This window comes from Coptis chinensis, chromosome 7, assembly GCF_015680905.1.
Source record: "Coptis chinensis isolate HL-2020 chromosome 7, ASM1568090v1, whole genome shotgun sequence".
NCBI lineage: Eukaryota > Viridiplantae > Streptophyta > Magnoliopsida > Ranunculales > Ranunculaceae > Coptis > Coptis chinensis.
In genome coordinates, this window is record NC_141462.1 from 73,038,427 (window position 1) to 73,051,061 (window position 12,635).

Genomic DNA, 12,635 nt, shown 5'->3' on the forward strand with positions numbered 1-12,635 from the left:
TCAATCAATGAGCTAAAAGTTGAAGGATAAAATTATGGAAATTTAAATGAAACATAAACTCTATATTCCTTTATATATTCTACTTGAATACATGTGGCTAATTACTCTCATGACCACCATTTATATGTATTCATAATTTCGTATTAGCAAATGCTCAACGAAACAAAACTTTTTCGATCTTCCTAATCGAGTTGGACCAAAGGTGTTCTTTTCCAACGATTGTTTTTCTTAGAGGTGCCGAGAAAAAAGAAGGGCCACACTCTTGATATATTTATGGTGAATTCATAATGTGAGGGGCTTTATGAGCAAGGTTGTGAGAGATTCCTTTCACGCTGGTGCAAGTTGAAGTTGTTGGTCCATCTGGCAAAATATATTTAAGATCGATGTTGGCAAGTACAACGTTCTCACACGCCATACTTGAACTACACACCAAAGTAACTTCAAACTTAGTAATTGCGGTGCCTCTGATATTCTTAAAAAGAACATCACTAATCTTCACTTGCGAGGGCTGCAAAGGATAAAAAAAAAAGGTAAGTTATATGGCAATTTCAGCTCTTTTAGTCATAAATATATACTCGAAAATATTACATATATGCAGATTAACGAAATGGTCTACCTTATTAGTTTCACAACCCCTCCCTAGGTAATACTCTTGATCAATGATAATAGGGTTTTTGACGTTGGTCATTATGATGCCTTCAAACGTGAGATTATTAGCTTTGCTGGGGGGTGATCCTGGCCAACTCTTTACTCTAACACCATTATCAGTGCCTATTAATGTACAATTTTGTACATGCACCCCACTTACATCCTTCTCATTTGGATACTTGCCCAAACTTCCTACGCTGCAATTATACCAAATATCAATACTTTTGATTCAAAAGCTTCACAATATTTTAGCGAAAGCAATACTCAGGTTTATTCTAGATAAGACGTGTGTGAGTATGTGAACCCTACCTGATACCATGGCCTGGCCCACAAGTTATTTTCGAGATAAAGATATTGTTGCTGCCTGGTCCAATGGAGATGCAATCATCACCAACACCAATTGTAGAAGACATTATATTGATCTTTGTAGACTGACTTATGTGAATGCCATCAGTATTTGGGCTTTTGTTTGGGGCTATGATGTTCAAATCTTGGACAAGGATGTCGTTGCTCATTAAGAAGTTCATGTGGAAGCCCTTACTATTTACCAATGCAATATTGTTAATCGTACCTCCTGAAACTTTGACGATTTTCAGAGTCTGCAAATCACATGAAGTTGATAGGCAATCTTTCTTAGGATCAGTCCAAAATTAGTACGTATATAAAGATGATAGTAGCATAAATATATTAATAGAAGTGGTGTGTGTCGCAGCATTCCGGAGAGTACCACTTCTTTGTTATGAGATCTTTTGGTGTTTTTGTATTTACTTTATTTCTTTTGTGTCATTTTATAGCAAAAAAACAACAGTTTGTTAGTTTACCATGATTTACCCTTAGTTGTAAATTGGACATTGAGTGTGGCAAGATATTTGGAATGGGTGTTCCAACCACCTTGATGTTTCGGTGTAATGATTAGAGATACAAACTTTACTTACAATAAGGTAATTTTTGCATTTTCCTCCTGCATTATGACAACCAGAGCGTCCGTAGGATGCTTCTCCTTGTCCATCCAACATTCCAGTACCAACTCTAGTGATATTAATAGTACTCAACTTATAACACGTTGGTTTAAAATTTGCTAAATTTTGGAGGGAGTTATTTAAGTTATAACTATATTTACCTACCAACTATTTATGTTTGCCTTTTGTTGGTGAGAGCGAATTTGTGGACAGAGTTGTCCACAAACAGCAGCTTTTCATTGGTCCAAACAATTTGTGGGCCAGATAAACAGTTTTTTCGAGCAGTTTTTCTAGACAGCCTCTCCACTAATCAGGACATGAGATCTTGTGGATAGCAAATAGTGGTATGTCCACAAACTTATTCTGTTTGTTGGTAGGCAGGCTAGTATATCTAGTTGTTAGTTTTTATAGATCAATTAATATATATATTTTTTTTGTTACAAATCGATTTTAACTATTTTTTCCCTGCTTGTTTTAAGTACTTTATACCGATAATGAGTATATTCCAAAAACTAACTAGAATCATACTATGGAAAAAGAAATATTGACAACTAATCTCAATATTTTTTAGATCTGCTTCAAATACTAGCTGCTAAAGTAATAACAAAATTAAAAACCTTCTTGAGACTCGATCTTTTAAAAAAAAACAAAAAACAAAAAAAAAAACAAAAAAAAAAAAAAACAAAAAAACAAAAAAACAGACAAACTCTTGAAGATGTGAGTATTTGAATTTACTGGCTGGCACATTAAATTTTTGCAAAATCTAGCTGTAGCCCCAGATAGCACACTTTTAATTTGTTCATCCCCAAAGAAAATTGATGAAAAAAAAATTAGCACTCCAAATATTCTAATTACATATTTTCGTGTAAAATAAATACGACCACTGGTAATTAATAATGAAAAATAATTATGCATATTGGCCCGCATTCCATATCAGTATATCACATAGCACTAGAGCAGTACGTACGCATTTGTAGAGACTGTGCCTAGCCATTGGACTATATACAGATGGGCCTATTAGTTCAGCGCCTTTGGTGTTGTGAGCTAAAAGTTGCATTGCAATGTTGCGTACAAAAATACAAAAAGCACCAAGAAAAACTGAAAAAAAAAAAAAAAAAAAAAAAACAAGATGTAGTTCTGAGTGAGCTGCAGCAATTAATTAATATTGTTTGTGTGTTTCATAGTAAAGGACGGATAGTTTAAGAACTACACAATTCTGCATTAGCATCATATGTGAAATGTGTGCTTTACAAAATGTGACAAGAATTCATATATAATGTCCAATGAAACGCTAATATAAAGATAGATCCTCAAACCAAATCCAAATGCAAGTTCTTTGTATTTTTGAAGCTCGCATGTATTCACTTTGACATAGCTTGCAGTTTGAAAATTGCATTGGGAGTTGAGATTTCTAACAGCAGGGTTGATGATGATGATCTTAGCTAAAAGATTTTGTGGGTTTACAAAGAATATGCTAATGACATTCTAAATTCTTAGGAGACAGGATCCTAAATTATATTATACTATACCATGATAGGCATTAGGCATCGCTGCAACTGTTGTAGTTTAGATGTCAGGCGAAATGAGGTCCAGACCAGTCCTTAACCTGAAAATGTTGCATGGATTAAAGTAACTAATCCAGTCCTTGACGAGTGGGGAAGACGACTTGAAAAATGAAAAAGGAATTTTTGTTAAAAAATTACAATGAGTTGGCAGTATACAAGACGCTGGCTGGGGCTGATCTAGGATTCTCGACGGGGAGGCTGCTGCTACCACACACTCTGGCCAACATACCCTCCTCACTACCCAAATATTAGACCAGTACAAAACATAATTGGCTATAAATTTTAAGCTAAGCAAAGTTGGGATTTGAGCCCATAGCTTGTTCATATTATCTACTCACTGTTCGGTTTTAGCATATTTCAGTTGTTTATCATCTCCTTCCTTTTGTCAAAGTTTTGGTTGAACAAGGAAATCAAATTAGGAAATCTTATGTGTAAGCAAAGAATCTGATGGAATCTTGGTCCGTTTTAAAACCACGAAACGCCAGGCTCAAGCAATGTTGCGCTTTGTTTCAATTTGAAGACACGGTTTGGTGCCTTCGTGGTGTTAGTAAGGACATGATTTAACTTTCAATATGTTCCTTCTTCCGCATGTTCAATGTTTAGTTTTTCACTCTCCCTGAAGATTAGAAAATCAGTGCACGTTTGTTCGCCTATACTTAATCTTGCCAAATAGTGAGTTGAAAGTCCGTGAGAGCTAATGGACTTTTTTTTTTTTTTTGAATTGGTAAGCCTGTTTTAAATGAGATCGGTAATTCTTTGATGCTGGCGGAGTTCGAGTCCCAGACCTCGGGTCTGGTATCATCACCCAAAAATTTTACCGACTTTGCTAGTCGGCACCTGCAGCTAATGGGCATTGATATCATGCAGGGTTCAGTTCATGCAGTTTGAGTGCCGCCTCCCAAGATCGATCTTGGTTGAGCTCTCACCTTTACCATCACTAAATGTCTAGATCACATTTAAGTTAGTACTGTGATACTCCTTCACAAACATCTAACGGTAAGGTGCATATCGGAAGTAGCTTCTTGTATCATTTCTCATGCAGCAGGCAATCTTCTGTGTGAAAAAGATTCATAACATAGGTATAGGAGTCCAATCTGTTTGTTGATGTCAATCTGTTTGTTGATTCATAACATAACATAGGTTTCATGGTTGCGTTCAGCAATTTTTCTAAAATTAGAGGAAAATGATCAGTTCACACAGTTCATGGACATCTGTAAATATCAGTAGAGACAGTAAAGATTAATGAATGAGAGAAATTTCCACTAATCAAGTTTATGCAAGCAATCTCAACGACTTATCTCTAGCTGTACTATTCTTGGCAATTTAGTATCCAGCAGTCCAGGTAATTCCATCATCATTTTGAAATATGAAAGCACCAGTCAGTTGTCATTTTTTTTTTGGACAGCTAAAACTTTATTCAAAATTGGGGAAATATTACAAGTTACAAGATATCATTTGCTGAACAATGCACTTGAGCAGACGAATTCGTGATGGAGATTTTCACCATACAAACAAATTACAACAACACAACATATGGCAACAAGACAAACACCCTTCCTATACCAAACAGCAGCAGAAATGAAGTGTTCTAGCTCCTAAACAGAAATGAAGTTGTCAATTTAAAGTTCTAACGCAAAAGCTACTACATAACAACAAACTATAACACAACAAATAAAGGGCAACAAAATTACATCACACCAGTTGTTATCCAGGATTAACAGAGGCCATCAGTAAAAGGATGTATAGATTTACAGTTCTGAACCCAGTAGTTACAGTTGATGATTCTTCGGTCTCCTTAGGCTCTCCCAACTAGAAAAGATTATTCTCAACAGGGAATACAATACTGCACTGATGCAAGACAAAACAAAATTCCAACAAGACGATGGCCAATACCATGGATAAAGCAACCGGAAGAACAGGCTTATGAGATGGCGCGGGTACCTCCCAACCTGCACAATTAGAGTTGATCAGAGGATCATCCTTGCAACACTGACCAACTTCTAGTGAATAAGAAAGCAGGACACTAACTAGAGAAAAATCTGAAAAGCATAACTGCATCAAATACACTCTAGAACCCGTTTCAAATAAAATGCAAAAGGGCCAGAATTGCTGAAGTTTAGATATAAATTTGAAATCTCAATTTACCCTATATATGTGCAAGCCTACTGAGATTGCAAATATTGATATTAGCGTCTCAATGATCAACAAAAATGTCTGATTCTTTGAAATGGTTTGTTCAGGACATCAGGCCCCATTGAGTCACGAAAAGCTCAAATACCAGCAGTCCCTCTTGCACCTTTGTTAGATTTCTAAATGTGTTCATGTAATGCTTGCTATATTCTGATTCTAAGCATGTTGCAGTCGTGTCAAAACCTTCAATTAGTTAGTTCTTCCAAAGTCATTCAAAATTTTGTGTTCTTCTGTGTTCACTTCAACAAATGCGAGACTTACATGAACACACACTAATTACAGAAGCAACTATGTTGGCAAGCTAACCCTATCTCATATACGTTTATTAAACCTTCTAAGTTTCTTTATCTACCACATAATTATTGGTCAACTAGCCACTCACAGGAAAAAGAAAATCTAATGCTTCCCAGGCTGCATGGCGAACAGTTCTTGTTGGATACATTGGACCTCCAGGGGATGTGAAACTATAGAGGCATGCTTTTAGACGTGTGCTTGTTGTCATCCGTAGTTCGAAACCTACATAAATAGATTGACTTAGATTACACTAGTCCCAATGTTTATAAGTTCAAGAAGTTGCTAGGGAACTTCAGATATCCATGGCAAGATTGACTGCAGTTCATCAGTCCGTAAATATTACCTTGTAGAACCTTCATTTGGGAAAAATAATGTAGTAGTACAGGCTCAACCTTCAACTTTTGAAGCTGATCGAGACAAGACAAAATAGCAGCATTTAGAAAATGACTGGAGTACTGGACTATTATATCAACTGGCCCCCCAATTTTCTATTAAGCGGCAATAGCCAAAGACAGTGCCTTTTAGAGTAGGTGTGTTTGTACAACATTGTTTCAGATGTTACCTGATCGGTAAGCTCGATAACAAAAATATCTGCTGGACCACCGACGAGAAAAGCATTCGGAAATACCGGGAAATGGTTTAAGAAAGTTTCGAGCTTGTCACCTGCATGCAACAATTATAAGATTTAAGTAGTTACCTTTTGGTTTCATAGAACAATGACTATTGCTTAACTGATAAAGCCGCACCTAAGTTGTAAAAGAGTATGAACCTGGATATTAGATGATAGAGATCTCTCTGAGCCTGAAAAAATTGCCACTGAGTTATGAACATTTAGGCATCACTAGCAACATGAGATGCACTATAGACTTCATAAGACTGTCCTCACATGCTATAAGTAATGATACAACCTTAGGTGTAACAAATATCAAGCCTAACCTGCATCGTGATTTTATTTAAGCGTGAGGGTAACAGAGCAACATCCTCAAGAAGATACTGGAGCAAATAAAGGAATGTGATTTAAACATCATTTCTAGTGAAGCAAAATGCAACAAACACAAATTTGAAAAAGAGAAGATAAAAATGTGAAGGGTGGATGTTCTTACACGGAACAGAGAGAAGAAACGCCTTGAGTTTGTTTGGATGTCAATCCTGCCAAAGTTATTTAATATGTCAAAAGACAACTTGATTTTGAAGGATAAAATTGAGAGATAATGTAGATAATACTCAGTACAAAGATTTCAAACACAGAGCTATGATCACAAAAAAATAATATTACGCCCAGAAGTGGAAATCTATAAAAAAAGGAAAATGGAAATAGGGACTTGCTAGTGCATATTGAGAAGAATACATGATTTGGAAGGATAAAATTTAGAGATTATGTTCAGTGTATTACTTTCAAACCAGTGGTAAAGCATAAAAGGTACAAGAAGTTCACTACTTCATTGCAACTCAGGAACAGTACTATTTCTTTTTTCCACATTGATCTCAGAAACAGTAAAATTTCTTTTTCCCATATTGATCTCAGGAACACTAAGACTTCAAACTCTACGTCACTACCTCAGACAAGTGATCACATGGGAAAACGGTGGAGATGCTTATCTAGAAAATTCCCCGTGTACTAGCTGATGGAAACTTGGTTGCAAAACCATCCCATATTGGGTTTTTTAAAAAAATAAAGGGGATACAGGCTCACAATATCAATCAACAGATTTTACAATTCATATCAGGATTACATCCTATCTGGTAATAACAAATTCTAGCAGCTTAAAAAAAGAATAAAAATACAACCACAAAAGGAAACCTGTCTATCAATCCACTCAGCCAATAGATAGCGAGCACAAAAATACAAATAAAGTCAAAGACCTCTTTCCAGTATACTGCATGTGGACAAGTCACACATGGTCTGATGGACTCCATTATGAAAAATTGGCTGTATATATGTCAGTTACCTCGTGATGGATCTATGCACCAAATAACTATTTAGCCCATGCCCTTACAAAAAAATAATAATAAGAGGCTAACTAGTAAAATATCATGAAATGTTTTGATTTTTGACAACAACGTACCAGAAAACATTTGTGGCGCCTTGAACAAGGGCAGAAGAATAACGGAGAAGAACTTCCGAGTTTTCACGTTCAACTTCAAAAAGCTACAAGACAGTAGGATCATAATATACTCAGGCGACCAGTCAATAGTTGAATCAGTAATATAATTTTTTGTTTATTGTGATTTTTCCTATGTGTCTTTTCCTTGTTAATATTTTCGATATATATGTGTTCCGTATAGCAATAACAAACCCCAAAGCAAGTACACCACTTTTTGCAGTCATTCTTTATATTACTCGGTGATTTGGTTGGACTGTCATTCTTGCAAGTAGGATATGCAATTTTAAAGAAAGAGAAACTACTACGAGGATTCTGCATTCCTGAAGAGTAACCAAATTAGTAATCCACTGTAAAGAAAGCCTTATAATTCTGTTAAACGTTGTTCTTCCTGAGATTAATTTCAGGCATGCTCATATTTTTCCATCCGACATTAATCGAATCATTTCCAACTTAATGACGACAGAGGACCTTCCAAGAAGCGAGGAGTCATTATGGATAACTCCAGAGTTCAAATTGCACTTTTTAGTGAAGTAAAATGGTGAAGTACCATATGATTTCAGAAACTATACCTCTGCTTAATGGTATTCGTCTCTCCTATAACTATACCACAGATCGCGTTTCATGCATTTGATTTATGCGAGACACATCATTTGATTGGTATATTTCATGTGAAAGTGTCTAGTGGACAAGTGGTCAAGCCTGGGGGGTTGGTCCAAAAGTCTTGGAAAGAATTCCCATCCTCACTTGCTTCAAGGGAGGCTTAAAGGCTTAGGAATTAATATTATGTCTACAGAAAAGGTCAGGTACCTGGCTGTGACTTTTTTGACTATTCGATTTGCTGAGCCCTTTGAAACCTTATTCAATGACGTTGAGAGTATGATACTCTTTATGCAAGCAGACCTGGAAATGAACCTACAACCTCATGGTTGCAGTAAAATTTGCCAACCATTTGAACTAGGACTCGAGCGACTGCTTTATGTACCCTCCTTAAATCAGTGTGCTTCTGGCTTATTATTAACAAATTACCATTACCTATGAGAAAACAATTTTAGAAGAAAAGTCTGAAAGATAAAGATGAAACACAACTCCTAGAAACAAAGGGCTAATGATTCAAATCATCAAACATCATATATTCATATCACAGTTAACATACAATCTCTATAATATGATAAAATGAATCATCTCAAAAACAGATATCATTCCTCATTAAGACAGTCAAAGGTGCTCCACACACAAAAGTAACTACACAACAAAAATATCGCCCCTAAATTAGAAGTCGGGCACTAAACTCATTCAAGGGCCATCATAGCATCAGAGTCCATTCCTACTTTGCAAAAAATTCTCAAAAATCAAACAACCACTTACCCATTTATGGAAAAGAAGCGCAAATATATGCGAAGCAAAAGACTGACTCCACAACTGCACAATCAAATCAAGTATAGCTTTCCCACTCTGTGGCACTCTTACATAATGATCAGCCAACACATCATAAAAACATAAATGAGTCTCATCTTCAATCTCCTCATCACCTTCCACTTCATCATCCCCAACTTCATCTCTCCTCAATATTATACCTACAACATATCAACAACATTCACAAAAAAAAAAAAACCCCAGCTATAAAAACTACCCAAAGTCTCAAAACTAGTAACTACTACTACTTACCACGTGCTCGAATGTCAACTTCTAATGCTATGTCAGCAAATAACTCTTGTAACAAGTTCTGTGACTCTAATGCCTATATATATATATATATATATAACAAAACAAATAATTAGACCCATCGTTGTTTTAGTTAATAGAATGTAAAATAAAAAGTATAAGAGGCTTACTCGTTTTAGCTTTTTTTCGATTTCTTGAGAGAGTGCAGAGAGATAAGCAGAGCCTGGAGCGGTTATGGATTCCGGCATATTTTTGGCAAATACCGATATTTTGAGTTAGCGATATATTGGAAGTTGACGAAAATATATATATAGAGAAGACAACAGGTAAGTCAATTATTGACACGTGTTAATGATTATTGTTTTGGATAATTATCAATTTTGGTTTTTTTGTCCTTTACTGTTATTATTATTAATTTATTTATTACACTGAAATTGGCTAGAGAAATATAAAGTTGATACAAGATTGGATGCCCATTGAGTTTATGGAGGAGTGCAATTGTAAGTGCAATTGCACATTTGAAAGTCTGGCCGGGGGGACACACAAACACCAACACCCTTGTAAGTTTCATAGCACTCGGAATTACAATTTGGAAGGCAGTGCCAATTCGCTGTGCATATTTTTGCTTCCACCTTTGGGATCATAACTTCAACTGTACAACAAAATAAAAATAAACTGAATGTCAAGCATAGTACAAAATATCTCGATATATCATGATATTTGGAGATATCTATCCACATTTCAGAAAAAGATATATAAATATCACAATATGTTTAGAGATATATACGATTACAAATATCAACGATATTTGTGATATTTGGAGATATTTTGTGATATTTTGTGTATATAACAATTTTATTTAATATTTACCATTATATTTCAAATAAATATAAATAATGTATCATGATATATCAAAAAATATCTACAATATCCATGATATTTGTCGATATTTTAGATATATTTACGATATTTGCATGTGAAACAATATTAAATATCCCCAAAGAGAGAGATATATCCACGATACATATTCAGAAATTGAATATCGATAAATATCCATATCCTGATATTTTGTACTATGATGTCAAGTACTACAATAAATCTGTAATAGGTATTTTATTATGTTGGATACCAGTTCTATGTAAGACTGACAAAAATGAAAAAAATGACTACTAAGAAATTCACAAGAGTAAGAAATAACCTGAAACAATTGCAAAAAAGATTAGAAGAAAATAACAGGCGGGGAAAACTTGGCCATGTTGAAGGGAGAATGCAAGAATTTCTTTATGGATGATCCAAAGGCCCATTGTTTTTAGTACTTATAAAATCTTTGTACGTGATGATCTCTTGGTAAAAGATTCTACCTTGTGATGTGATGCATTAATTTTTTAACTTTCTTATGGCATCTCAAATATTTTCTTAACAAGAATACAAAATCTTATCATTTTTTGCATACTCATACCAAATTTTGTATATGAATATAGAGTGCTGCACTCAGGTAATTTAAACTAGGGGTGGGAATTTGGCCCTAACGACCCTAATCCGGCCCTGACCGACCCGACCCTAAGCCCTATAAAGCCCTCACAACTAAAGCCCTCACAGAGTTTAGGGCAGGGCCGACCCGACCCTAAGCCCTATAAAGCCCTCACAACTAAAGCCCTCACAGAGTTTAGGGCAGGGGCCGATTCGACCGACCGGCAGCCTTTTTTAGCGGTGGCTAGGGCTAAGGTTCTGAAACATAGGCCCGACCCTAATTCAACCTTAACCAAGCCCTAGTTATATTTTTACATTTTCACTATAAATACAAGTACCATAATTGTCCGACTCTTTGTTAAATATTTTAAATTAAAATAACATTGTCCTTTGTAATTTATCACTTACACCCAAAGGTACTTCCAATAACTTGTCTTATATAACAAAAACTTGTCAACCTATCTAGCAGCCATGAAGAACAATGAGCACTAGCCTAATAAAAAAATAAGACTTTATTCCCTAGAACTTATTATTCTCAATTTATTTTCCCACTTACTTCTTATAAATTATATTTTTATTCACATCCAAGCCAAGTCTAGAACTAAAGGTTTCCATCCACACCATTAAAGCGAAATACATAACAGACATTTGTAATATAGAAACCAAAAAAACAACTTTTGTCTGAAAAATGGCATTTGTAAAACGAATAAAATATATAGGCCCGACCCTAAAGCCTTTAAAGAGGGCTTAGGATAGGGTCAGGACTTGAAATTTAGACTTGTGACCCGGCTCGACAAACAAAGTGTAAAAAAAAAATCGTTAAACTATATAGTAGGTTCTAATTTTTCCATCCACTAAACGTGGAAGTTTACGTTTTTTTTTTCGTCTTGATAATGCTGACCAAGTGACCATCAAGGAGCCGAATAAATAAGAGACTAAAGAAACCAAAAAACTAATAAATGAACAGTTTTCTAGTTTTACCCCATTTCTAGAATTTAGTCCAATTAGTTTTACTCCCCAATTCTTTTATCTAGAGGTTTATCCTCCAAAATCATACTACATCCAAGTCAACTGTTAGCTTTACTCTCCTAGTTTTTTCATCTAGAGGTTTACTCCCCAAACCACAACACATCCAAGTCAACTGAGTTTGACTGTGATGTTTTTGGTCAAGACAAATAAAAAGACTCTAATGCCCTTTTCTAGGTATAATTACATAAATACCTTGTGACTTTGGCAAATACAAAATTGGAATTCAAATCATCTAGGACACATGTCATGATCTTGTAAACTCTATCCAACGACTACCACCAATCCTTATCAAATGACATCCACACCCTTAACATTATGAAATTACATAATTAATCTTACGGTTGTTAAAAGTTACATATATGCTAAGAGAAAAACCAACCATGAAAGGACAATGAAGTCTTTTTATGTGGTAGTGGTGTATGTCATGAAGAATATAATGTTATAGTGATGGTGTATGGCCGTTGGATAGTAAAGTTCACAAGATCATGACATGTGTCCTAGATGATTTGAATTCCAATTTTGTCTTCGCCAAAGTCACTTGTCTTGCCCAAAAACATTACGGTCAAACTCAATTGGCTTGGATGTGGGTTTGGGGGGAGTAAACCTCTAGATGAAAGAAAGAGGGGGTAAAACTAATTGGCCTAAGTTATGGGGGGTAAATCTCTAGATGAAAGAACTGGGGGATAAAACTAATTGACCTAAATTTTAGGGGT

General features: G+C 35.3%; 1 protein-coding gene across 2 annotated transcripts; it reads right to left on the bottom strand.

Moving 5' to 3' along the window:
* Positions 1–4,561: 4,561 nt before the first annotated feature.
* On the bottom strand, positions 4,562–9,749 carry LOC147488762 (K-stimulated pyrophosphate-energized sodium pump protein). 2 transcript variants are annotated; one of them, XM_086572415.1, is made up of 11 exons: positions 9,594–9,749; positions 9,427–9,499; positions 9,127–9,335; positions 7,723–7,805; positions 6,760–6,805; positions 6,593–6,649; positions 6,403–6,457; positions 6,219–6,319; positions 6,000–6,063; positions 5,745–5,878; positions 4,562–5,121 (listed from the first exon to the last, which is right to left on the bottom strand). In XM_086572415.1, exons 1-11 carry the CDS (start codon positions 9,669–9,671, stop codon positions 4,942–4,944), a joined length of 1,080 nt encoding a protein of 359 aa, XP_086428541.1. In that variant the 5' UTR covers positions 9,672–9,749; the 3' UTR covers positions 4,562–4,941. The 2 variants fall into 2 exon arrangements, with proteins under 2 accessions (XP_086428541.1, XP_086428542.1); XM_086572416.1 differs by lacking the exons at positions 5,745–5,878; positions 6,000–6,063.
* Positions 9,750–12,635: the final 2,886 nt, after the last annotated feature.